The following is a 26,900-nucleotide window of genomic DNA, read 5'->3' as shown; positions in this document are numbered from 1 at the left end:
GTAGGCTGACTGTGGAGGTTTGTGAGAAGATGAGATACAGCTAAATATCTACAGAGGCCAGCCCCCGTTTACTCCAGGATGCTAACCAGGCCTCCTTTCCTTCCTGCCTCTCTCCTCATGTACAGCCCTTCATGGGAGACAATTACTGTGATGCCATCAACAACCGAGCTTTCTGCAACTATGACGGTGGGGATTGCTGCGCTTCTACAGTGAAGACCAAAAAGGTAGGCCAGCGTGCCCCCCTATGCAGGCCTCTCCAGCTTACTGGGCCAGGATCACCCCTACGTGCTAGACAACCCATTGCCCTGGTTGTGTCAACACTCACCTACAAGCTTTATTGTATTACGTTCCATTGTATTTTTCATTCTTTTAGTCAGTAGTTGAGCTAGGATCATGTGCTAATCCCTGAACTAGATGTGGAGGTTCATGAATGATCTTTGTAGATGTAGTCCCTTGTCCTCAAAGCTTAGAGTCAGCTATGGAAGCAGACAAACTAAAGTGCAATACTTTTTAAAGGAAAAGACTGAGTTCTCTGAGGGCCCAGGCAAAGGGTTGGAGAAAGCTCTGCAGAGGGATTTGCATCAACGCTGAAACTTGAGGGATGAGGAGAAGGGGCAGAGAGGTGGCCAGGAAAAGTGTCTGGGGCAGGAGACTGGCATGTAAAATCCGAGAGAGAACACACACGTTCAGGGGGTATGGCTAAAGTCTAGGGGAAGATGGAAGATGGGACATTCCCAGCGAGGTCAGTTATGGCCTGTACGCATTTTATAATCTCTTTTGTTGTTTACACCTGGAGAATTAGGGGGTGTGGTCTTGGTTGCCATTGTCTTCCTTAGTGTATTAGGATGTTACAGGAGTGATTCGAGTATTTATAGTGAAACTGGAACATCCAGCTGAGATGCATCTCACCCACCCACAGAAGAGTGGCCACCTCCACTTTCCTCCTGATGAGAGCTGGGACCAGAGTTTGGGGCCCGAGCCAAGAGTTGGGAGAGAGGTGGCCAACCTGGCCAATGTGAGTTGAAAAGTATTTCCTGTGACGAACGAGCGCACAGGGGGCTACTTCTTCTTCTTTCTTTTCTTTTCTTTTCACATCTTTATTGGAGTATAATTTCTTTACAATGTCCTGTTAGTTGCTACTGTATAACACAGTGAATCAGCTATATGTATACATATATCCCCATATCCCCTCGCTCTTGTGTCTCCCTCCCACCCTCCCTGTCCCACCCCTCTAGGTGGTCACAAAGCACTGAACTGATCTCCCTGTGCCCTGCAGCTGCTTCCCACTAGCTATCTATTTTACATTTGGTAGTGTATATATGTCCATGCCACTCTCTCATTTCGTCTCAGCTTACCCTTCCCCCTCCCCATGTCCTCAAGTCCATTCTCTACTAAGTCTGTGTCTTTATTCCTGTCCTGCCCCTAGGTTCTTCAGGACCTTTTTTTTTTTTTTAGATTCCATATATATGTGCTAGCATACGGTATTTGTTTTCCTCTTTCTGACTTACTTCACTCTGTATGACAGACTCTAGGTCCACCCACCTCACCACAAATGGCTCAATTTCATTTCTTTTTATAACTGAGTAATATTCCACTGTATATATGTGCCACATCTTCTTTATCGATTCATCTGTTGATGGACACTTAGGTTGCTTCCATGTCCTGGCTACTGTAAATAGAGCTGCAATGGACACTGTGGTACATGACTCTTTTTGAACCATGGTCTTCTCAGGGAATATGCCCAGTAGTGGGATCGCTGGGTCGTATGGTAGTTCTATTTTTAGTTTTTTAAGGAACCTCCATACTGTTCTCCATAGTGGCTGTATCAATTTACATTCCCACCAACAGTGGGAATGTAATCACACCCTCTCCAGCATTTATTGTTTGTAGATTTTTTGATGATGGCCATTCTGACTGGTGTGAGGTGATACCTCATTGTACTTTTGATGTGCATTTCTCTAATGATTAGTGATGTTGAGCATTCTTTCACGTGTTTGTTGGCAATCTGTATATCTTCTTTGAGAAGTGTCTGTTTAGGTCTTCTGCCCATTTTTGGATTGGGTTGTTTGTTTTTTTGATGTTGAGCTGCATGAGCTGCTTGTAAATTTTGGAGATTGTTCCTTTGTCAGTTGCTTCATTTGCAACTATTTTCTCCCATTCTGAGGGTTGTCTTTTCGTCTTGTTTATGGTTTCCTTTGCTGTGCAAAAGCTTTTAAGTTTCATTGGTCCCATTTATTTATTTTTGTTTTTATTTCCATTTCCCTAGGAGGTGGGTCAAAAAGGATCTTGCTGTGATTTATGTCATAGAGTGTTCTGCCTGTGTTTTCCTCTAAGGGTTTTATAGTGTCTGGCCTTACATTTAGGTCTTTAATCCACTTTGAGTTTATTTTTGTATATGGTGTTAGGGCGTGTTCTAATTTCATTCTTTTACATGTAGCTGTCCAGTTTTCCCAGCACCACTTATTGAAGAGGCTGTCTTTTCTCCATTGTATACTCTTACCTCCTTTATCAAAAATAAGGTGACTATATGTGCATGGGTAATTCTCTGGGCTTTCTATACTGTTCCATTGATCTATATTTCTGTTTTTGTGCCAGTACTATACTGTCTTGATTACTGTGGCTTTGTAGTATAGTCTGAAGTCCGGGAGCCTGATTCCTCCAGCTCTGTTTTTCTTGCTCAAGATTGCTTTGGGTATTCGGGGTCTTTTATGTTTCCACACAAATTGTGAAATTTTTTGTTCTACTTCTGTGAAAAATGCCATTGGTAGTTTGATAAGGATTGCATTGAATCCGTAGATTGCTTTGGGTAGTATAGTCATTTTCACAATGTTGATTCTTCCAATCCAAGAACATGGTATATCTCTCCATCTGTTTGTATCATGTTTAATTTCTTTCATCAGTGTCTTATTGTTTTCTGCATACAGGTCTTTTGTCTCCTTAGGTAGGTTTATTCCTAGGCATTTTATTCTTTTTGTTGCAATGGTAAATGCAAGTGTTTCCTTAATTTCTCTTTCAGATTTTTCATCATTAGTGTATAGGAATGCAAGAGATTTCTGTGCATTAACTTTGTATCCTGCTACTTTACCAAATTCATTGATTAGCTCTAGTAGTTTTCTGGTAGCATCTTTAGGATTATCCATGTATAGTATCATGTCATCTGCAAACACTTATAGCTTTACTTCTTCTTTTCTGATTTGGATTCCTTTTATTTCTTTTTCTTCTCTGATTGCTCTGGCTGAAAGTTCCAAAACTTTGGAACTGTGTTGAATAATAGTAGTGAGAGTGGACAGCCTTGTCTTCTTCCTGATCTTAGTGGAAATGGTTTCAGTTTTTCACCACTGAGGACGATGTTGGCTGTGGGTTTGTCATATATGGCCTTTATTATGTTGAGGCAAGTTCCCTCTATGCCTACTTTCTGGAAGGTTTTTATCATAAATGGGTGTTGAATTTTGTCGAAAGCTTTTTCTGCATCTATTGAGATAATCATATGGTTTTTCTCCTTCAGTTTGTTAATATGGTTTATCACATTGATTTGCATATATTGAGGAATCCTTGCATTCCTGGGATAAACCCCACTTGATCATGGTGTATGACCCGTTTAATGTGCTGTTGGATTCTGTGTGCTAGTAGTTTGTTGAGGATTTTTGCATCTATGTTCATCAGTGATATTGGCCTGTAGTTTTCTTTCTTTGTGACATCTTTGTCTGGTTTTGGTGTCAGGGTGATGGCGGCCTCGTAGAATGAGTTTGGGAGTGTTCCTCCCTCTGCTATATTTTGGAAGAGTTTGAGGATAGGTGTTAGCTCTTCTCTAAATGCTTGATAGAATTCGCCTGTGAAGCCATCTGGTCCTGGGCTTTTGTTTGTTGGAAGATTTTTAATCACAGTCTCAATTTCAGTGTTTGGGATTGGTCTGTTTATATTTTCTATTTCTTCCTGGTTCAGTCTCAGGATGTTGTGCTTTTCTAAGTATTTGTCCATTTCTTCCTGGTGTCCATTTTATTGGCATATAGTTGCTTGTAGTAATCTCTCATGATCCTTTGTATTTCTGCATTGTCAGTTGTTACATCTCCTTTTTCATTTCTTATTCTGTAGATTTGAGTCTTCTCCCTTTTTTTCTTGATGAGTCTGACTAATGGTTTATCAATTTTGTTTATCTTCTCAAAGAACCAGCTTTTAGTTTCATTGATCTTTGCTATTGTTTCCTTCATTTCTTTTTCATTTATTTCTGATCTGATCTTTATGATTTCTTTCCTTCTGCTAACATTGGGTTTGTTGTTGTTGTTGTTGTTGTTCTTTCTCTAATTGCTTTAGGTGTAAGGTTAGTTTGTTTGAGATGTTTTCTTGTTTCTTGAGGTAAGATTGTACTGCTATACACTTCCCTGTTAGAACTGCTTTTGCTGCATTCCATGGGTTTTGGGGCATCGTGTTTTCATTGTCATTTGTTTTTGGGTATTTTCTGATTTCCTCTTTGATTTTTTCAGTGATCTCTTGGTTATTTAGTAGTGTATTGTTTAGCCTCCATGTGTTTGTATTTTTTACAGGTGTTTTCCTTTAATTGATATCTAGTCTCATAGCGTTGTGGTCAGAAAAGTTACTTGATACAATTTCAATTTTCTTAAATTTACCAAGGCTTGATTTGTGACCCAAGATGTGATCTATCCTGGAGAATGTTCCATGAGCACTTGAGAAGAAAGTGTATTCTGTTGTTTTTGGATGGAATGTCCTATAAATATCAATTAAGTCCATCTTGTTTAATGTATCATATAAAGCTTGTGTTTCCTTATTTATTTTCATTTTGGATCATCTGTCCATTGGTGAAATTGGGGTGTTAAAGTCCCCTACTATGATTGTGTTACTGTCGATTTCTCCTTTTATGGCTGTTAGCATTTGCCTTATGTATTGAGGTGCTCCTGTGTTGGGGCCATTAATATTTACAATTGTTATATCTTCTTCTTGGATTGGTCTCTTGATCATTATGTAGTGTCCTTCTTTGTCTCTTGTAATAGTCTCTATTTTAAAGTCTATCTTATCTGAGAATTGCTACTCCAGCTTTCTTTTGTTTTCCATCCCCTCACTTTCAGTCTGTATGTGTCCCTAGGTCTGAAGTGGGTCTCCTGTAGATACCATATATACAGGTCTTGTTTTTGTATCCATTCAGCGAACCGGTGTCTTTTGGTTGGAGCATTTAATCCATTTACATTTAAGGTAGTTATCGATATGTATGTTCCTATTACTATTTTCTTAATTGTTTTGGGTTTGTTATTGTAGGTCTTTTCCTTCTCTTGTGTTTCCTGCCTGGAGAAGTTCTTTTAGCATTTGTTGTAAAGCTGGTTTGGTGGTGCTGAATTCTCTTAACTTTTGCTTGTCTGTAAAGGTTTTAATTTCTCCATCAAATCTGAATGAGATCCTTGATGGGTAGAGTAATCTTGGTTGTAGGTTTTTCCCTATCATCACTTTAAATATGTCCTGCTACTCCCTTCTGGCTTGCAGAGTTTCTGCTGAAAGATCAGCTGTTAACCTTATGGGGATTCCCTAGTATGTTATTTGTTGTTTTTCCTTTGCTGCTTTTAATATTTTTTCTTTGTATTTAGTTTTTGATAGTTTGATTAATATGTGTCTTGGCGTGTTTCTTCTTGGATTTATCCTATATGGGGCTCTCTGTGCTTCCTGCCCTTGATTGACTATTTCCTTTCCCATATTAGGGAAGTTTTCAGCTATAATCTCTTCTAATATTTTCTCAGTCCCTTTCTTTTTCTCTTCTTCTTCTGAGACCCCTGTAATTCGAATGTTGGTGCGTGTAATGTTGTCCCAGAGGTCTCTGTGACTGTCCTCAATTCTTTTCATTCTTTTTTCTTTATTCTGCTCTGTGTTAGTTATTTCCACTATTTTATCTTCCAGGTCACTTATCCGTTCTTCTGCCTCAGTTATTCTGCTATTGATTCCTTCTAGAGAATTTTTAACTTCATTTATTGTGTTGGTCATCATTGTTTGTTTGCTCTTTAGTTCTTCTAGGTCCTTGTTAAACGTTTCTTGTATTTTCTCCATTCTTTTTCCAAGATTTTGGATCATCTTTACTATCATTCCTCTGAATTCTTTTTCAGGTAGACTGCCTGTTTCCTCTTCATTTGTTTGGTCTGGTGGGTTTTTACCTAGCTCCTTCATCTGCTGTGTATTTCCCTGTCTTCTCATTTTGCTTATCTTACTGTGTTTGAGGTCTCCTTTTCACAGGCTGCAGGTTTGTAGTTCCCATTGTTTATGGTGTCTGCCCCCAGTGAGTATGGTTGGTTCAGTGGGTTTTGTAGGCTTCCTGGTGGAGGGGACTGGTGCCTGTGTTCTGGTGGATGAAGCTGGATCTTGTCTTTGTGGTGGGCAGGACTGCATCTGGTGGTGTGTTTGGGGGTGTCTGTGATCTTATTATGATTTTAGGCAGCCTCTCTGCTAATGGGTGGGGTTGTGTTCCTATCTTACTAGTTGTTTGGCATAGGGTGTCCAGCACTGTAGCTTGCTGGTCGTTGAGTGGAGCTGGGTCTTAGCGTTGAGATGGAGATCTCTGGGAGAGCTTTTGCCATTTGATATTATGTGGAGCCAGGAGGTCTCTGGTGGACCAATATCCTGAACTTTGCTCTCCCACCTCAGAGACACAGGCCTGAGCACCAAGACCCTGTCAGTCACACAGCTCAGAAGAAAAGGGAGAAAAAATAAATAAATAAAATAAAATAAAGTTATTAACATAAAAAAATTTTTAATTGTAAAAAAAATTAAAAAGTAATAAAAAAAGAGGAACCAAACCAAAAAACAAATCCAAAAATGATAACAAGCGCTAAAAACTATACAAAAAAAAACCCCAAAACAACGGACAGACAGAATCCTAGGACAAATGGTAGAAGCAAAGCTATACAGACAAAATTGCACAAAGAAGCATACACATACACACTCACAAAAAGAGAAAAAGGAAAAAGAAAAAAGAAATATATATATATATATATATATATAAAAGCAGGAAGAGAGCAACGAAATCAGTAAACAAATCTACCAATGATAATAAACTCTAAATACTAAACTAAGATAAATGTAAAACCAGAAAAAAATTAGATGCAGAAAGCAAACCCCAAGTCTACAGTAGCTCCTAAAGTCCACTGCCTCAGTTTTGGGATGATTCGTTGTCTATTCAGATATTCCAGAGACGCAGAGTGCGCCAAGTTGATTGTGGAGATTTAATCCACTGCTCCTGAGGCTGCTGGGAGAAATTTCTCTTTCTCTTCTTTGTTCGCACAGCTCCTGGGTTCAGCTTTGGTTTTGGCCCTGCCTCTGCGTGTAGGTCGCCTGAGGGCGTCTGTTCCCACCCAGACAGGACGGGGTTAAAGGAGCAGCTGATGAGGGGTCTCTGGCTAACTCAGGCTGGGTGAGGTAGGGGTACAGAATGCGGGGTGAGCCTGCAGCTGCAGAAGCTGGCATGATGTTGCACCAGTCTGAGGTGCACCTTGTGTTCTCCCAGGGAAGTTGTCCCTGGATCACGGGACCCTGGCAGTGGCGGGCTGCACAGGCTCCTGGGATGGGAGGTGTGGATAGGGATCTGTGCTTGCACACAGGCTTCTTGGTGGCGGCAGCAGCAGCCTTAGCGTGTCATGACTGTGTCTGGTGTCCGTGCTGATAGCCGCAGCTCGTGCCCATCTCTGGAGCTCGTTTAGGTGGTGCTCTGAATACCCTCTCCTCGTGCACCCTGAAACAATGGTCTCTTGCCTCTTAGGCAGGTCCAGATTTTTTCCCGGACTCCCTCCGGCTAGCTGTGGCACACTAGCCCCTTCAGGCTGTGTTCACGCTGCCAACCCCAGTCCTCTCCCTGGGATCTGACCTCTGAAGCCCGAGCCTCAGCTCCCAGCCTCCATGCGCCCTGGCAGGTGAGCAGACAAGCCCCTCAGGCTGGTGAGTGCTGGTCAGTACTGATCCTCTGTGCCGGAATCTCTCTTTGCCCTTTGCACCCCTGTTGCTGTGCTCTCCTCCTTGGCTCGGAAGCTTCCCCCCCCCCACCCTGTCCCCACCCACTGCCGTCTCCACCAGTGAAGGGCCTTCCTAGTATGTGGAAACTTTTCCTCCTTCACAGCTCCCTCCCACTGGTGTAGGTCCCATCCCTATCCTTTTGTCTCTGTTTTTTTCTTTTTTCTTTTGCCCTACCCAGGTACGTGGGGAGTTTCTTGCCTTTTGGGAAGTCTGAGGTCTTCTGCCAGCATTCAGTAGGTGTTCTGTAGGAGTTGTTCCACATGTAGATGTATTTCTGATGTATTTGTGGGGAGGAAGGTGATCTTCACGTCTTACTTCTCCATCATCTTGAAGGTCTCTGAACTATTTCTATTTTTATATTCATATATATTCTAAGCTGAAAAAACATTTGACCTTATCTCTCATTTTAAAGAGGGGAAACTGGTTTTGAGATGTGAAGGGCAAAGAATCACAGTCATTTTGGCTATAGGCTCTGTGATGATCTAGTCCCAACTTTTTGTTTCCTTAATGGGGGCTCTGAGGCCCGTAAAGGAGGAATGATTTGTCCAAGGTAGCATAGTGAGTGATAGAAATAGAGCAAGGTTCCTGGCTTCCTATCCTAGTCCCTTTATACTGTAGCGTCCTTAAGAGAATTTGTTCCTTCAAGAAAGATGCTCTATTCTAAAATACAGGGGTGAACAGGGAAAGACCCAAGAAACACACTCAAATTGGAAAACGGTAACTGTATCTCCTGGTTGGCTCCAGTGTTCTTTGGTTGCATTTTTTGCTGTACATAGTTAGTATACTTTGTATATGGTTGTGATGTACAATAATTTATGTAATCATTTATCTCCAACTTTGATTTTAACTTTTAGGTTATTTCATTTTCTCACAATGATAATGATGCTAATGAACATCTTTACACAGAAATATTTTATAGATCTAATTATTCATTTACAACTGATTCTTGGAATTAACATGAGTAGGATAAAAGGTGTGAGCATTTTTGTAATATTTTAATTTTATTGGCAAGGTTGATTTACAAGGTTGTATTAGTTTCATGTGTACAGCAAAGCGATTCAGTTATACATATACATATATTCATTCTTCTTTAGATTCTTTTCTCATATAGGTTATCACAGAATATTGCATAGAGTTCACTGTGCTATACAGTAGGTCCTTGTTGGTTATCTGTCTTATATATAGTAATGTGTGTGTGTTCATCCCAAGCTCCTGATTTATTGCTTCCCCCCACATTTCACCTTTGGTAACCATAAGTTGGCTTTCAGTATATGTAAGTCTGTTGCTGTTTTGTAAATAAGTTCATTTGTATCTTTCAAAATTAGATTCCATATATGAGTGATATCATGATATTTGTCTTTCTCTGTCTTACTTCACTTAGTATAATAATCTATAGGTCCATCCATATTGCTGCAAATGGCATTAGTTCATTCTTTTTTATGGCTGAGTAATATTCCATTGTATATATGTACCACATCTTCTTTATCCATTCCTCTGTCAATGAACATTTAGGTTGCTTCCATGTCTTGGCTATTGTAAATAGTGCTGCAATGAAAATTGGGGTGCATGTACCCTTTCCGATTATGGTTTTCTTCAGCTGTATGCCCAGGAGTAGGATTGCTGGATCATATGATAGTTCTATTTTTAATTTTTTTAAGGAAGCTCCATACTGTTCTCCATAGTGGTTGTACCAATTTATATTCCCACCAACAGTATGGGAGGGTTCCCTTTTCTCCACACCTTCTCCAGCATTTATTTTTTGTAGACTTTTTGATGATGGCCATTCTGACCAGTGTGAGGATACCTCATTGTAGTTTTGATTTGCATTTCTCTGATAATTAGTAATGTTGAACATCTTTTCATGTGCTTTTTGGCCATCAGTATGTCTTCTTTGGAGAAATATCTATTTAGCTCTTCTGCCCATTTTTTGATTGGGTTGCTTGTTTTTTTGACATAGAGCTGCATGAGCTCCTTGTATATTTTGGAGATTGATCCCTTGTCAGTCACTTCGTTTGCAAATATTTTCTCCCATTCTGTGGGTTGTCTTTTCATTTCGTTTATGGTTTCCTTTGCTGTGCAGAAGCTTTTAAGTTTAATTAGGTCCCATTTGTTTATTTTTGTTTTTATTTTCATTACTCTAGGAGGTGGATCTAAAAAGATCTTGCTGCGATTTATGTCAAGGAGTGGTCTGCCCATGTTGTCCTCTAAGAGTTTTATAGTATCCGGTCTTACATTTAGGTCTTTAATCCATTTGGAGTTTATTTTTCTGTATGGTGTTAGGGAGTGTTCTACTTTCATTCTTTTACATATAGCTGTCCAGTTTTCTCAGCACCACTTATTGAAGAGACTGTCTTTCCTCCATTGTATAGTCTTGCCTCCTTTGTCGTAGATTAATTGACCAGAGGTGTGTGAGTTTACTTCTGGGCTTTCTATCCCATTCTGTTGATCTATATTTCTGTTTTTGTGTCCGTACCATACTGTTTTGATGACTGTAGCTTTGTAGTATAGTATGAAGTCAGGGAGCCTGATTCCTCCAGCTCTGTTTTTCTTTCTGAGGGTTGCTTTGGCTATTTGGTGTTTCCATATAAATTAAAAAAAAAAAAAACAATTTTGTTCTACTTGTGTGAAAAATGCCATTGGTAATTTGAGAGGGATTGCACTGAATCTGTAGATTGCCTTCAGTAGTATAGTCATTTTGAATATATTGATCCTTCCAATCCAAGAATGTGGTACATTCTTCCATCTGTTTGTGTCCTCTTTGATTTCTTTTATCAGCATCTTAATAGCTTTCAGAGCAGAGGTCTTTTGTCTCCTTAGGTAGGTTTATTCCTAGGTATTTTATTCTTTTTGGTGCGATGGTAAATGGGATTGTTTCCTTAATTTCTCTTCCTGAGATTTCATTGTTCGTGTATAGGAATGCAAGAGATATCTGTGTATTAATTTTGTATCCTGCAACTTTACCCAATTCATTGATGAGCTATATAGTAGCTTTCTGATAGCATCTTTAGGATTTTCTATGTATAGTATCATGTCATCTGCAAACAGTGACAGTTTTACTTCTTCCTTTCCAATTTGGATTCCTGTTATTTCTTTTTCTTCTCTGATTGCCATGGCTAGGACTTCCAAAACTATGTTGAATAGAAGTAGTGACAATGGACATCCTGATCTTAGAGGGAATGCTTTCAGATTTTCACTGTTGAGAATGATGTTATCTGTGGGTTTGTCATATATAGCCTTTATTATGTTAAGTTTCCTCTATTCCCGCTTTTCTGGAGAGCATGATCTTAAATGGGTGTTAAATTTTGTCAAAAGCTTTTTCTGCATCTATTGAGATGATCATATGGTTTTTATTCTTCAGTCTGTTAATGTGGTGTATCACACTGATTGATTTATGGATATTGAAGAATCCTTGCATCCCTGGGATAAATCCCACTTGATCCCGGTGTATGATCCTTTTAATGTATTGTTGGATTTTGTTTGTTAGTATTTTGTTGAGTATTTTTGCATCTATGTTCATCAGTGATATTGGCCTGTAATTTTCTTTTTTGGTGGTATCTTTGTCTGAGTTTGGTATCAGGGTGATGGTGGCCTCATAGAATGAGCTTTGGATTGTTCCTTCCTCTGCAATTTTTTTGGAAGAGTTTCAGAATAATAGGCGTTAATTCTTATCTAAATGTTTGATAGAATTTGCCTGTGAAGCTCTCTGGTCCTGGACTTCTGTTTGTTGGAAGTTTTTTAATCAGTGTTTCAATTTCAGTACTTGTGATTGGTCTGTTCATATTTTCTATTTCTTCCTGGTTCAGTCTTAGAAGGTTGTATCTTTCTAAGAATTTATCCATTTCTTCTAGGCTGTCCATTTTATTGCCATATAGTTGCTTGTAGTAGTCTCTTATGACCCTTTGTATTTCTGTGGTGCCAGTTGTAACTTCTTTTTCATTTCTAATTTATTGATTTGAGTCCTCTCCTTTTTTTCCTTGATGAGTCTGGCTCAAGGTTTATCAATTTTGTTTATCATCTTCTCAAAGAACCAGCTTTTAGTTTCACTGATCTTTGCTATTGTTTTCTTCATCTGTATTTCATTTATTTCTGCTCTGATCTTTATGATTTCTTCCCTTCTACTAGCTTTGGGTTTTGCTTGTCCCTCTTTCTGTAGTTAATTTAGGTGTAAGGTTAGGTTGCTTACTTGAGATTTTTCTTGTTTCCTGAGATAAGATTGTATTGCTCTAAACGTCTCTCCTAGAACTGCTTTTACTGCAGCCCAAAGGTTTTGCACCATCGTGTTTTGTTGTCATTTGTCTCTAGGTTTTTTTTTTTTTTAATTTCCTCTTTGATTTCTCCAGTGATCCATTGGTTGTTTAGTAACATATTGTTTAGCTTCCATGTGTTTGTGTTTTTTACAGGTTTTTTTCCCTGTACTTGATTTCTAATCCAGTAGTGTTGTGGTTGGAAAAGATGCTTGATATGATTTCAATTTTCTTAAATTTACCAAGGCTTAATTTGTGGCCCAAAATGTTATCTATCCTGGGGAGTCGTCCATATGCACTTGAGAAGAAAGTGTATTTTACTGCTTTCAGATGGAATGTTCCATAAATATCAGTTAAGGCCATTTGTTCTAATGTGTGTCATTTAAGGCCTGTGCTTCCTTATTGATTTTCTGTCTGGATGATCTGTCCATTGATGAGAGTGGGGTATTAAAGTCCCCCACTATTACTGTGTTATTGTTGATTTCTCCTTTTATGGCTGTTAGCACTGGCTTATATATTGAGGTGCTCCTATGTTGGGTGCATATATATTTACAATTGTTATATCTTCTTCTTAGATTGATCCCTTGATCATTATGTAGTGTCCTTCTTTGTCTCTTGTAACAGTCTTTATTTTAAAGTCTGTTTTGTCTGATATAAGTATTGCTACTTCAGCTTTCTTTTGATTTCCATTTGCATGGAATACCTTTTTCCATCCCCTCACTTTCAGTCTGTATGTGTCCCTAGGTCTGAAGTGGGTCTTTTGTAGACAGCTTATGTGCAGGTTTTGGTTTTGTATCCATTCAGCCAGTCTATGTCTTTTGGTTGGAGCATTTAATCCATTTACATTTAAATTAATTTTCAATATAAATGTTCTTATTGACATTTTGATAATTGTTTTGGATTTGTTTTTGAAGGTCTTTTTTCCTCCCTTCCTCTTCTGTTCTCTTGTCTTGTGATTTGATGACCATCTTTAGTGATGTGTTTGGATTGCTTTTTCTTTTTTGTATGTGTATCTATTGTAGATTTTTGGTTTGTGGTTCCCATGAGGTTTTGATAGAGCAGTCTTTATATGTACAAGATTGTTTTTAGTTGCTGCTCTCTTAATTTCAAATGCATTTCCTATATCCTGCATTTGTACTCTTCTCTTCTCATGACTGCTGATTTTTATATCATATTTGTGTGTGGATGATTTCCTACCTTTACTTTATGTTTGCGTTTACTCAGGAGCTTCCCCATTCGTAATTTTCTTGTATCTTTTTGTGGCCTTTTCTTTTCTGCCTAGAGAAATTTGTTTAGGATTTGTTGTAAAGCTGATTTTTGTGGTGAATTCTCTTAGCTTTTGCTTGTCTGTAAAACTTTTGATTTCTCTGTCGAATGTGAATGAGATCCTTGCTGGGTAGAATAATCTTGGTTGTAGGATCTTCCCTTTCATCACTTTAAATATATCCTGCCAATCCCTTCTGGCTTGCAGAGTTTCTGCTGAAAAATCAGCTGATAACCTTATGGGGGTTCCCTTGTATGTTATTTGTTGCTTTTAATATTTATTCTTTGTCTTTAATTTTTGTCAGTTTGATTAATATGTCCCAGAGTGTTCCTCCTTGGGTTTATCTTGTTCAGGACTCTCTGCACTTTCTGGACTTGAGTGTTTCCTTTCTCATGTTAGGGAAGTTTTCAGCTATAATCTCTTCAGATATTTTACCAGGCCCTTTCTCTCTCTCTCTTCTCCTTCTGGGACCCCCTATACTGTGAATGTTGGTGTGTTTAATGTTGTCCCAGAGGTCTCTGAGACAGTTCTCATTTCTTTTCATCTTTTTCTTTATTCTGTTCCATGGCAGTGATTCCCATCATTCTTTCTTCCAGGTCACTTATTTGTTCTTCTGCCTCAGTTATTCTGCTGTTGATTTCTTCTGGTGTGTTTTTCACTCCAGTTATTGTATTGTTCATCTCTGTTCGTCTGTTCTTTAAACCTTCTAGCGCTTTGTTAATCACTCTCATAACTTCTTTGTCTGTTCCTCCATTCTTTTTCTGAGATCTTGGATCATCTTTACTGTCATTACTCTAAACTGTTTTTCAGGTAGGTTGCCTATCTATCTATCTCCTGTTCATTTAGTTGTTCTTGTAGGTTTGTATCTTGTTCCTTCATCTGAAACATTTCTCTGCCATCTCATTTTGTCTAACTTTGGGTGTTTGTGGTCTCCTTTCTGCTGGTTGGAGGATTACAGCTCCTCTTCTGTTGTGTGCCCTCTGGTGGTTGAGATTGATCCTGAGGCTTGTGCAGGCTTCCTGGTGGGAGGAACTGGTGTCTCCCCACTGGTGGGTGGAGCTGGGTCTTGTTCCTCTGGTGGGCAGGGCTGTGTCAAGTGGTGTGTTTATAGGTGGCTCTAGGCACCCTGTCTGCTGATGGGTGGGTCTGTGTTCCTATCCTGCTGGTTGTTTGGCCTGATGTGTTCCAGCACTGAAGACTGTAGGCTGTTGGGTAGGGCCAGGATGTGATGCCAAAATGGGGACCTCCGGGAGAGCTCACACCAATCAGTATTCTCTGGGGCTTCTGCCACCAATATTATTCTCCCCCCCACCCCCGCCCAGTGAGCCACAGCGAACCCCTGCCTCCCCAGGAGACCCTCTAAGACTCGAAGGAAGGTCCAGTCCCAGCTCCTATGGGGTTACTGCTTTGTGCTGGGTCCCAGTGTACATGAAACTTTGTGTGTACCCTCCAAGGGGAGTCTCTGTTTCCCCCAGTCCTGTGGAGCTCCTGCACTCAAGTCCCACTGGCCTTCAAAGCCAAATGCTTTGGGGATTCTTCCTCTTGATGCCAGACCCCCAGGCTGGGAAGTTTGATGTGAGGCTCAGGATTCTCTTGTGGGAGAACCTCTACAATATAGTTACCTTCCAGTTTGTAGGTCACCCACCTGGCAGGTATGGGATTTGATTATCTTGTGAAACTGCCCCTCCTGCTGTCTCATTGTGGCTTGTCTTTGAATGTAAAATATCTTCTTTTGGTAGGTTCCAGTCTTTCTTTATCGATGGTTGTCCAGCAGTTAGTTGTGATGTTGGTGTTTTCATGAGAGGAGGTGAGCTCAAGTCCTTCTACTCCACCCTCTTTTCCAGAGTCGAGGGACTGCTTTTAGTTTGGATGCTTGGTGCCTCTTTCCTCAGAATATGCTATCCGTTATTCCCTTGATATCGGGTATGCAGGTACAGCGGCCCTTGTACGTTCCTGGGACACTGGCAGTAGGGCCTGGTGCCTGCTCGCAGATTTCCTAAGGGCGGGTGCTGAGTTCTCCTGGGACATCGGGGACAGGGCCAGGCTCCTGCGTGCAGGTCTCGTAGTGGTGGCCTGTGCCTGCCTCTGGAGCCCGTGATGGTGGCAGTGAATCACACCTGCCCCCAGAGTTCCTGTAGGTGGTGTCCTGTTGCCTGGGAATGCTCACAGGGAAAGAAGCTCTTATGGTGGTCCCACCCCTCTCCTCATGCGCCCCCCCCCCCAATAATGGTGCCTTGATTCTCTGGTGGGCCCAGTCTTCTTCTGAGTATACCCTTGGTTGCCACAGTCCAGCTCCTTCAGGCTGTTTCCAGACAGCCAGCCCTGGTTCTCTCCTTGGGTCTGACCTCTGAAGCCTGAGCTTCTGCACCCAGCCCCCACCTGCACTAACAGAGAGGTGTTTTAGGCTACGGATCACAAGGCGGTGGTGCTGACCTTCTGTGCAGCTTATGCTCCATTTTGCCTTCTGCAAACTAGTTGCTGTGCTCTCCTCCTAGGCTCTGAACCACCCCCTCCATCCAGTCTGCTCTCCCCGCTGGGGAGGATACTTCCCAGCATGTGGAAACCTTTCCTCCTTCACAGCTCCCTCCCTGGGGCTCAGGCCCCATCCAGATTCCTTCTTTTTCTTGTTTCTTTTGTCCTACCTGGTTATGTGGAGGTTTTCTTGTCTTTTTGGAAGTCTGAGGTCTTCCGTCAACATTTGGTAGCTGTTCTGTGAGAATTGTTCTACTTGTAGATGTATTTTTTAATGTTTTGTGGGAGAAGGTGAGCTCCACGTCCTGCTCTTCCACTGTCTCCATCCCCCCTCCAGGTGTGAGCATTTTTAAGGCCCTTGATACCTGTTACCAAAGGAACACAGTGTGTCTCTTTCACTCCCTTGGAGTCAGCCACTTTAACAGTGAACAGACAATGAATGGGGTTTGTGTTTTAAAAAGAAGTTTGTGTAGAATTATGAAATGTTATTCACCTGACACCATCGGCTGGAGAAAGAGCAGCTCCAATGAAAAGAATTTTCCTACCAACTATAACTTACATGCTAAGACATTAAAAAATAAAACTAATTTAATTTTAGTGGGGAACTTCCTTAAATGGATTGTTCTTTCTAGGGAGTATGTGGTAGGGACATGAAGTCATGCTTGAGGTTCAGGTGCAGATTCCAAATTATTACGGTCATTTGAATATATAGATATAGATATAGCTCTCAAATGGCCATTTTGACTCTACTTCTATACTGGGTTCAGCTGCAGCAATTTCAGGCTCCAGGGCCCTGAGATGAGTGCTGTCTCTTTACTAAGGGACCCAGAGTTAGTTAGCTTTTTGCTAGTTCTGAATATGCTCCCTAGTCTTTTTTTTTCCCCCCCTTTTCTTTTCGACTCACATTATAAATGCAATTTTGGATTTTTGTGTTAAAAGATTACCTTCTCCCACTTTAAATTGTTGCTTCTTCCTGTCGGCCTAGGCCTCAGAGTGCCGGTGACCAGGCTCCCTCCGTGAAAGGAGATGTGTGTTCATGGAGTATCTCTATGGGCTGAGCACTGGACCAGGTTGTGTGCACATGGTTGGTAGAGTCCAGACAGACACCATACCTACCCTTGTACAGCTCGCAGTATGTTTTGGGAGCCAGATTTTAAGCAGTGAGGTGTACAGCTATGTACTTAATTACCTTTGCAGAAGGGACAATGAAGGAGAGGTGTGGGATCTTTTGGAGAACAGTGTGAAGGTCAGAGAAAGCTTCCCTGAGGAGGAGACATTTACATTGAGACCTAAAGAATGAGTAGGAACTTTGCTGGTGAAGGGGAGTAGTGGTTAGGGGCAGAGTGGAGACAGCTGTTGGAACTATGTGTGACCTGTGTATTAGGCTGATGACCTCTCTCATGGTGCATGTGGCTTTGTCATAGTTAGCTGTTGTTCAGAAGTGTTTGGAACTTTCTTCAGATTCAAGGCTCCTGGAAATCTGACTTCTGGAGGAGAAAGGTGATTCGAATTATAGTCATACTCCTACGATTTAAATTTCCCAATCTAACGTCTACATAAACTCCAACTTCTTGGAACCTTGCTACTCTCTCATCCACAACCAACTCTCCTTGCGGTGAGCTGCTGTACAGAGGTAGATAGTAGATAATAAAATGGAACACCCCTACGTGAGCGGCCGCACGTCAGACACTGCCAGACACACATCCTCTGTTATCTTCTTAATGCTCATGTCAACCCCAGCAGGGTGCTGTTAGCCCCATTGCACAGGGGAGCCAGTTCGGGCTCAGACTACTTACAGGACTTTTTGAGTTCATTGGCTGCAAGTGCCAAGGCCCCGATTCGAACCCAGTTCTGTCTGACTCACAAGCCCAGCTCTTTCTTTCTCCTGCACGGGGCTGAGTCTCAGAAGAGGAAAGCAGGTGGGGACAGAACCTTGTCCTTAGGGCGCCTGGGCGTGACCCTGCCTGTTCCAGTTGGAGACATTTCACTGTGGACCCAGACAGCCAGGGAGCCCTGGGTGTGGGACCCCTCCCCTTGAGAAGGAGAAAGCAGCTTTTCTCAGCAGCAGCAGCGACAGGGTGGTGGAATAGCTGAGGCTCCCAGCCTTACCAATCAATCCTGACTACCCAGATAGGAGTTTCCCCTGAACACAAAAAAGTCCTGGTTTCTGTCTCCCGCTTCCAGAGCAGGAAGCCTCTCAGGGCAGGAGAGGGGCCCCAGGCAGGCTTCCTTCCTCTCCTCCCCCTGCCCTTCACCTGCTAGCCTGTTCAATTCCCACCTGTACCCTTGGCCCCAGTTCCATATTGTGGGAAGTTCCCTGCCCGTAAACTCCGAGCCTGGTGCTCAGAATCTCATTGACAGCACAGGCTGACTTCATGCACCTTCCCAAATGACAGTAATGGAGCACTTACCATGTGCTGGGCCATGGGTTAGAACCTCTGTGCATATTATTCCCTTTAGACTCCAGAACCATCCAACAAAGTACACATTTGAGACTCAGGTGGAATCACTGGTACAGGTGGCAGATCTCTGTGTAGGATTTAGGATTTCCTGCCTCCAAGCAAATAACAGCAGTTACTGTTTTTCGAGAGCTTACTGTTTACCAAGCATAGTGTCATCTCTTCTTACGTGTGTCATTTCATTTCATCACTACAGTAACCCTGTCGTAGGTGTGGTCTTTTTTACCTTCACCTTATAGATGATGCAGCTGAGGCTTAGAAGGGTTGAGGCCATACAGCCAGTAAGTGGTAGAGCTGAGACACAAAGCTCGGGACTCCGCGCCGCACAGCACCTGCCTCTAACCCCCGTTCTGAGCATCTAGTTGCAATGGGCTTGCACCGTGCCCTTCCTTCAGTGGATGGGCCTCTTGCTTCCTGGTCCTCCTGGCCTGGGTCCTAGGTATGAACTGCAGCCCCAGAGCTAAGCACTTTCTCCTGGACTTCCTTCCTGCCTCCTCTCCCCCTAAACCTCTCCCCAGTCCCCAGAGCTGGGGCCTCCTCCCTGTCACTTGGGCCAGAATGATGTCTGTCTGCTCTCTCCAGCCTTCCTCCCCTTGTTTGTCTGTATAGACACCAGCTGTTCCCCACGTCTGCCTTGTGGGGTGACCTGGGCCCCGCTAGCCGACAAGAGCAAGACAGTGCAGGAAACTCCATCCGACAGGGGTGACCAGCTTCCTGCCCAGACACCTGTGTGCAGCTCAAGGCAGGCAGGAAGAGGAGGGACTCAGCTGCTCACATGCCAGCTTATTATTTTCCTGTTGGAGCCCCGAGTCTAGAATACAGAGCACATTTCCAGAACGGTTGCTTCAACAGTTTCCCCTCGTAACAATAACAAAAACATATTCATTTCTAATTGGAATCATTCTAAGTAAGCATGTGTTGGGGGGTGTAAGGGAGGAAGGAGAGACAACCTTAAAATATTGGACATACCAGGGCTTTCTAAGGCGTGGTGGCCTGGAACGCTGGTTACGGTCATGTCTTGGGCGGCTGCAGAGACTGATTCTGGAAGATGTCTGGGGAGTCGGGATGCAGCCCCAGTTCGACAACTTAGCTCTGAGGCCTTGGGCAGGCCAGGTTCACCTTAGGTTTTTCTCTCTTGATGTTTGGATTAGATTCATGTCTAAGGACCCTCCACAGGGCTTCCTGGGTGAGGTGGTGAGTGAACAGGAGCCTGAGGGCTGATCGGGGCAGAATGAAGGAAATAAGCCCAGGAGCATGTTTCAGCACAGGACGGCACACCCAACTGGTGACATTAAATGGAGGGTTGCCACGTGCCTTTGCTAATCTGAGTGAAAACCTGGTTTCTTGAGAAAGGGCATGAAACCCAAACGTAGCCCATTGGTCCAAGGAGGCTAGCGATCCTATAACATATGGGAAGATAATCAAAAGCATCAGATGGAAAGCAGCCGTCTTAGCAGAGCTGATAAAGGGTTGGATGTTGAGTTGCAGAGTTGGGGATATACGTCAACAGCTCTAACATCTCAGCTTAGCAGCCAGAATGGTCATCAGAAAAGAAGTCAGGCAGCCTCACGCCTCTATGCACAGCCCTTCCGTGCCCCTCCGTTTTACCGGAGTGAAAACCAGTCCTCCTGATGGCCTGCCCACCCCCAGACCTCTCTGCCCTCACCCCCCACCACGGGTGCCTTGCTCCACCTCACCCCAACCCTCTGGACTCCTTGCCGTCCCGCACACAGGCCAGGCATCCTCCTACCTTCCAGTCTTCACCATTAGCTGTTCTTTTGGCCGAGAACATTCTTCTCCATTCATCCTCATGACTCACTCCAAGTCTTTGCCCAAGTGTTGTGATCTCAATGTGCCCCACCCTGACCACCCACCTTACATCACCTCTGGCACTCCCACACCCATTTACCTTGGCTTCCATGCTTTCTTCCTTCCATAACACATCACTTGGGCACATACTGTAAAAGGTATTTATTATTTATTGTCTGGCAATCTCTATACCTCTTGCTGCTGGCATGAAAATTTCATGAGAGCAAGAAGGTGCATTTATTTTGATCACTGTTATATCCCAAGTTCTGGTGTACCCCACTGTTGAGAACCTGCTGTGTGACAGATACTGTGCTAGGCCATGAGCAAGATGGACCTGGGCCTATCCATGCTGTGTTCATATCTTGGGGACCAGTGGCCAGGCGTTAAGAGCACAGTAAATGCTAATGGAGACACAGCAATTGAGGAGCGTCAACGTAGCTTCCTAGAGAAGGCAGCATCAGAGGTGAGACATGGAAGGTGCAGTAGGTCTTACTCAGGTAAAAGGAGGAGGAGGAGAGCCAGAGATAAAGATGAGAGAAAAGAGTATTTCTGGTAGAGGGCAGAGGCTGTGAAAAACCCAGAACAAGGGAACACATTAAGGAAACCCTAATCCCTGAATGTGGCTAGAGCACACTGCAAGAGGGGAACGGGTGAGAGGTGAGACTAGGGGCATGAGCAAGGCTTTTATACACCATGCTGGGGAATTTGAACCATATCCGGGGAGCAGTGGGGGTATTCAGTGATTTTAAGCACTGAACCAGCCTAGAGGATCCTAAAAGGCTTCCTGGAAGAGGGGACGGTTGTGCTCAACTTGTAAGATTACTAAGAGATAACAGGCAAATGACTAAGCAAAGTAGACTAATCTCCTTGTCCAAAATTCACTGCTTTCTGGAGTATTATGATTTCCCCCATTTGGGGTGTAGCTTTGACTTTTTCCTGTGGGTGAATTAAACACTTATTTCAACTTGATCCTATGAAAGGAATCAGACCTTTCTATCCCCCCCCCCCAAATTATTATCCATTGTCAATGCCATCACCACCACTAGCATTATTTACTGAGCACATACTATACACCATGCACTGTGCAAGTGCTTTTACTTGAATTTTATACTTTATCCAAAATACTTCTCTGTGGCAGGACTGTTATTTCCCCCATTTTACAGACAGACAAACTGAAGTCCCCCCCTTCCCCCCCCGGCCAAAAGAAGTAACTTGCCTACTAGCATACACTACTACATGACTAACAGTGCAAGGAATCAAACCCAAGTCTCCTTCTCATCTAGCCTGGTGTGTTCCTCCACTTTACCCATGCTTTTTCTCCATTCTCTCCTCCACTTATCCACGTTTAAACAAGCTTCTGTGTTCACTGACTGCTGCATGCCCCGTGCCAGGCACAGATCTACCCTACGCCAAAGGAGCTTGCAGGGGAGCCCTCATCCTCAGCATCAGGCCTTGGTCTACTTGATGTCATCAAGTCTTTCCACCAACACTATGAAGACCCCCAGACTCACTGTGGTAAAGTGACTCACGCAGAACCCCACGGTGGGTGGGTGGACAGCCAGGCTTTCTGACCGTCAGCGCAGGACGCCTCCTGCTGCCCCGCACGGCACTGTCTCTGCCTGTGACCTCCCTGTTGAGTCTGAGTCAGAATCCAGCCTCAGACAGACCTTCAGCCAGGGCCCTGTGGCGTTTGCCAGGCTGCATTCCTGAGCCGCTCACACACGCGGGTGGAGGTGTTATCCTGGGCAGCTCACCCACTGGGAGAAACCCCTGTGCTGAGCACCATCTCCAGCCTAGAGGAAAAAGAGAGAATCCTGGCCTTTAGTCACCGACCTGGGCTTGTTGACAGAATCCCAGAGTGGGTGGCCAAGCCATTTATGGGACAGCCTGGCCGCATGGTGCTGGGAATCCCAGATGCAAACTGGCCACCGTGGCATCGGTGCTGTGGGTGGTAGGTTTTCTTGGGAGGCCGTCTGGGGGATAAGGTGGGAAGCTGCTTGGGGAATCTGGGAATCGGGCTGAGAGCCGGCTTTATCGGGATGGGACTCTTCTCTCCATATCAGTTTCTCCCTCTATGAAAAGGGGACCCTGTGACTCCTGTTCTACCTGCCTTGTGGGGGTGGTGCCGAGGGGCGGTTACAAATGGGTGCAGATCCCAAGCCCCCTGCCAAGCCAGTGACTCACCGCTTTGCATCTTCGTTTCCTCTAAAAGACATAAAACAAGGATAGTAAGAATAGCTGCCTTATTAGTGTTGCTGGGAAGAGTAACTGGGTGCTGGGCACTAAATAAGGGATAAAAGGCCAGTGGCTGTTAAACAGACCACGGGGCAGTCAGCCTGGCCGGGGTGTGAAGAGGTGCCTTCCCCTTACGCTCACTTGCTGACAAGCTCTCAGTGTTTGGAGCGGGGGTTAGAATCCTGCAGCATCTACTAAGTGAGGCCCGGGGCAAGTTCCTTTCTTTTTAAACATTCTGAAGCCTCTATTTTCCCATCTGTAAGCCTTCCGAGGCTGTGTGGAACCCATGAGCTAGCACATGGGAATCACCCAAGACGCGGACAGCCTCCGGAGGTGCCCGCGTGTGTGTGTGTGTGTGTGTGTGTACCGTGGTGTTCACAGCCTCGAACCTGGACAGACAGGCTTCCCCGTCTCTTCCAGGTCAGATCTGGGAGCACCTGGGGGAGTGGGCGGGGCTGGCGATCTCCACCCTCTCTTCCCCATTGTAGGCCCTCGGTGAAGATGCCTGGGAGGAGAGGAGGCCCGCCCCCCCACCCCACCGAGGCAGGCCCTGAACAGGCAGTTCACGGAGAAGCGAGAGGAAGGGCAAGGTGCCGGTGCGGGTCCTCTGCACGGGGACCTCCACCAGTGCTGCCTCCCAGGCCCCTAGTGAGGGCTCAGTAGACGCAGCTGCGTTTACAAGCGTGTGGGGGGGCCACAAGGAGAACCTGGATCTTTCTTTTCCCTGAGACCAAACCTTCTAGACTTCGTTGTGTTCTGACTGAAATTTCTTCCCTTAGGTTCCAGATCCATTTCTTTAGGGAAACGCTGAAACTCCCTGGGCTGGCGCAGGGAGGAAAGCAAATGGTCACACTATGCTCTCACAGCCAGACTGGCCAGACGGGCCTAAGAAGCTAACGGGTGTAGGGCCCTGCCAGCCGGTAGCTTTGGAGAAGCCAGTGGAACTGGGGATGGCAGAAAGGGGAACGTGTAAGACACAAAGCTGTGGAGAAAGTCTGCACTTCTCCATCTTTTCTGCCCAGGGCATTGCCTTCTGCCTTTCTCAGACTGTGAAGGATTTTCAGACAGAAGAGAAGGTAGAGATCATTAAAATCAACTCTTAATGTACAGATAGATAGGGAACCTGAAGCCCAGAGAGGGGAGGTAACTTGTACAAAGTCACACAGCACATGCGTGCAAGAACAGAGGCCCCATGACTTGTATTTTTCCTGTATATTTCTGCATTCATATGTCGCTCCATCTGTGGGTCCACCGAATGCCTGCCATATGGTAGATAAAGACTCAGTTCAACAACAGACAGACATGGTCCCTGCCCAGACTGCCCTGGCATACGAGTGCAGAAGTGATTCCATACAAGCGTGGTGTAAGGAGAGGAGGATGGGATATGGGATGAGCGTGACGGTGCCGTCTTTGGTCAGACTGACGAGGGAGGAGGTGGTGCTTGAGATAAGACCTGGCACAGGAAGGGGAGCTGGCCAGGAAAGAGCAGGAGCCGGGAGGAACAGGAACGGCTGAAAAAAGCAGGAAAACACTGGGAGTATCTGAGGAGCCAGTAAATACAGCCACAGAGAGCGAGGGGGCAAAGGGAACCAGGTGAGGTCCGAGAAGTGTGTGGAGAGCATGCAAGGCCTTGAACTCTTGCTAAGGACTTTGTGTCTTATTCTGAGAGAGAGAATCTGTTGCACGTTTGCCTGTGCGAGGCACAGCAGGGAGCATAAGACAGAGACCAGATGTGAAGCCACGTCCCTAACGAATCGAGGAGCCCAATGGGAAAGACTTAGTTGCAGAGAAAACTAACTGTGCAGAAGACATGAGCGGTAACTGGGTCATCTTAATGTTAGCATGGGCAGGAGGACGGGTTTTTGCCTCTTTCATCTTTGCTCACGACCATATGAAATACATTTTTTTTTCAATCACCCTTTTGTAGACGCAGAAACTCAGGGGGATGGCGGTGAAGGGGTTTTGCCCAAAAGTTTTTCCCGAAGTTGTTCAGCGCGTATGAGGCAAATGAGGATGCTAATCCAGGCCTCTCGGCTCACGTGGTGGTGGTCTCCCCACTGGACCTCAGCTGTTAGATTTGGACGTGGCTCTGCCCTCAGTTTCCCCACGTGGACTGGAGGGTTTTCTCTAGGTCTCTTCCTATTCTAACATTCTCTGCTTCTCTTAGAGATGAAGAGATTGCAGAAGAATACTCTAGATCAGACGGTACCACCTCTGCATAGGCATGGAGGCTAGGAAGTGTCCTGAATAGGGCACAGTGAGCAGTTGTAAGCAAGGCAGGCTCTGCATGGAAGCAGCTCTGGGGATACTCACCACGGCATCACGCACCTGTGAGCTTAAATGGACAAGAGAAACAAGTGCACTAGCCTGAGCACGGTGAGAGAGTCGGAGAGAGATGGAGAAGCAAACAGGCCTGCATTCGTATTCTGTGGCTTAGGCCCTGGGGAAACAAGAATGAACAAGGCTGACACAGTCCCCGTCTCGCTAAGTGAGAGAGCGGAGCGCCAGGCCTGCGGCACGCACTGCCTGCTAGGGGTTTTTCATTGGTTAGTTCACTACCCCTTGTCACCACCTGTGGAGGTGTGTGCTTTCATCACTCCCATTTCATGACGGAGTTGACTGAGGCTCAGAGAAATTGTCACATGCTCAAGGTCACACGTCAGTTAGCGAGCTGGGGCTTATACTTCAATCTTCCTGTTCATTCCTACATTTTAAATTGTGGAAAAGTTGCAGGGTGGAGAGAGGTTGGGAGGGAAAGATGGATGGGAGGGAGGGAAAGAGGGAGGGTGGGCACAGGGGCAGAGAGAAGAAGAATGATAGAGATGAGCCCACAAGCTAGAGAGACAAAGATGCTCTCCAGGCCTGTGGGAGCACTCGAGACCCTTCCCCAGGCAGGAGGCAAAAGAGGTCATTAAATCCATCTGTGCAGATGGGGGACCCTCTGGGGAAAGTTATATGCAAATGTCATGATGCAATGAGGTGAAATCCACTCGCGTCAGCCCAGGCTGGGGCTCAAGCAGGGACAGCACTGTGCTCTTTGGAAAGACAGATCCTCCGCTGGGTGGGGAGGACATTGACTCTACTGGGCTCTTTCTCGCGGTTTCTAGAAAGGCCAGCCAGCCCGAGGTCACACCGCGTGTGAAGGGATGGACTGGGAACTGAAACTTGGGCCTCTCACTTTTTCTTTTTAAATGTTTTTGCCAACCTTCGTAATATATACATATATCGAATCGTCATGTTGTATGCCTCTCGCTTTTTCTCATGCTGAAATCTGCTCCCGAGATCCTTCAACCAAATTTTCTGCAAAAGTCTCCCTGTGAAATGTTCCCCACCAGGATTTCAGCCCCCTAGAAGGTCGTCTGAGCTTACTGACAAATGCTTTTGTTGTTTTCATCATTGCCTCTCAAAATCAAAATTACCAATATATGCAGAGAGTTATGTTTTCTTAAAAGACCTTGTCACATCCTTTATATCACTTGATCACCACAACAGCCCTATAAGTTAGATACTCCATTGTACAAGTCTATGAACCAACTCTGGTGTAGTACATTACAATTTTTCACCCATGATTTCCTTCGGCCCTCAGAGTCCACAGTGCAAGGTCTGTCTTATTCTACTGATTCCACAGCTAGGAACCTGGGGCTCAGGGGGAGGTTGCTTGGCCTACTTTAAATACTAGATTTGTCACTTATTACTTTACTTTGGGCAAATGCCTGCCCCTTCTGTGCCTCAGTTTCTCCTTCTATAAAAGGGTGATTGTTTTAGTGTCTATCTTATAGAGTTGTCAAAGGATTCAGTGTTTTCCTGTTGGGAAAGCATTTAGCACTTTGCCTGACCTGTAATAAATGCCCCGGAAAATGGGAAGTGCTATGAGAATGACCACGGTGACCTTGATAAAAGTTATCACAGGGCTAGTAAGAAGCAGAGCCATGTCTTGATCTTGAATCTGCTGCTCCCCAAATCCAGTGATCTGCCCTCTGCCCTGCACTGCCTCCCTGGAATTTGCTGCTTCGGCCTCAACCACCTGGCTCACTTCTTCTACCTTTCTCTCTGCAGGTCACCCCCTTCCCTATGTCTTGTGACCTACAGGGTGACTGTGCTTGTCGCGACCCCCAGGCCCAAGAACACAGCCGGAAAGACCTCCGAGGATACAGCCATGGCTAAGGAAGGACAAGGAGTTGTCGAAGAATTCCCAATGCCAGGACCCGCATCCCTTTGGTATTGATTTCACAGTCAGCTGCTCAACGGAATGGCCTCTCCACACCAGGGATCCTTAGCACCCAACCGGTCTGCCTTTAATTTCACCCAGGAAGGACTCGTAGTGGGGGCACGTGAACCAAGTCTCGCCATGTTGAATGATGGAATGGAATCCCATCCCAAAGTCTTAGATGGATTGCATATACGGCGTGCAGTCCCTGA

The 26,900-nt window shown here is 44.4% G+C and overlaps 1 protein-coding gene across 1 annotated transcript in view; it reads left to right on the top strand.

Annotated features, from left to right (window-relative positions):
• The window catches only part of PAPPA (pappalysin 1), a gene marked incomplete at both ends in the record, with an annotated part of 252,378 nt that extends 225,733 nt beyond the window's left edge, over positions 1-26,645 (top strand). Inside the window, 2 exons of the mRNA XM_079706315.1 lie at positions 126-224; positions 26,538-26,645. Of these exons, the coding sequence (XP_079562441.1) occupies positions 126-224; positions 26,538-26,645 (207 nt within the window). The remainder of the gene's footprint in view (positions 1-125; positions 225-26,537) is intronic.
• Positions 26,646-26,900: the final 255 nt, after the last annotated feature.

The sequence above is a fragment of the Hyperoodon ampullatus genome (genome assembly GCF_949752795.1).
Source record: "Hyperoodon ampullatus genome assembly, chromosome: 6".
NCBI classification, from domain to species: Eukaryota; Metazoa; Chordata; class Mammalia; order Artiodactyla; family Ziphiidae; genus Hyperoodon; species Hyperoodon ampullatus.
Note: the sequence above shows the minus strand (reverse complement) of the source record. Positions and strands in the feature narration are given on the sequence as shown.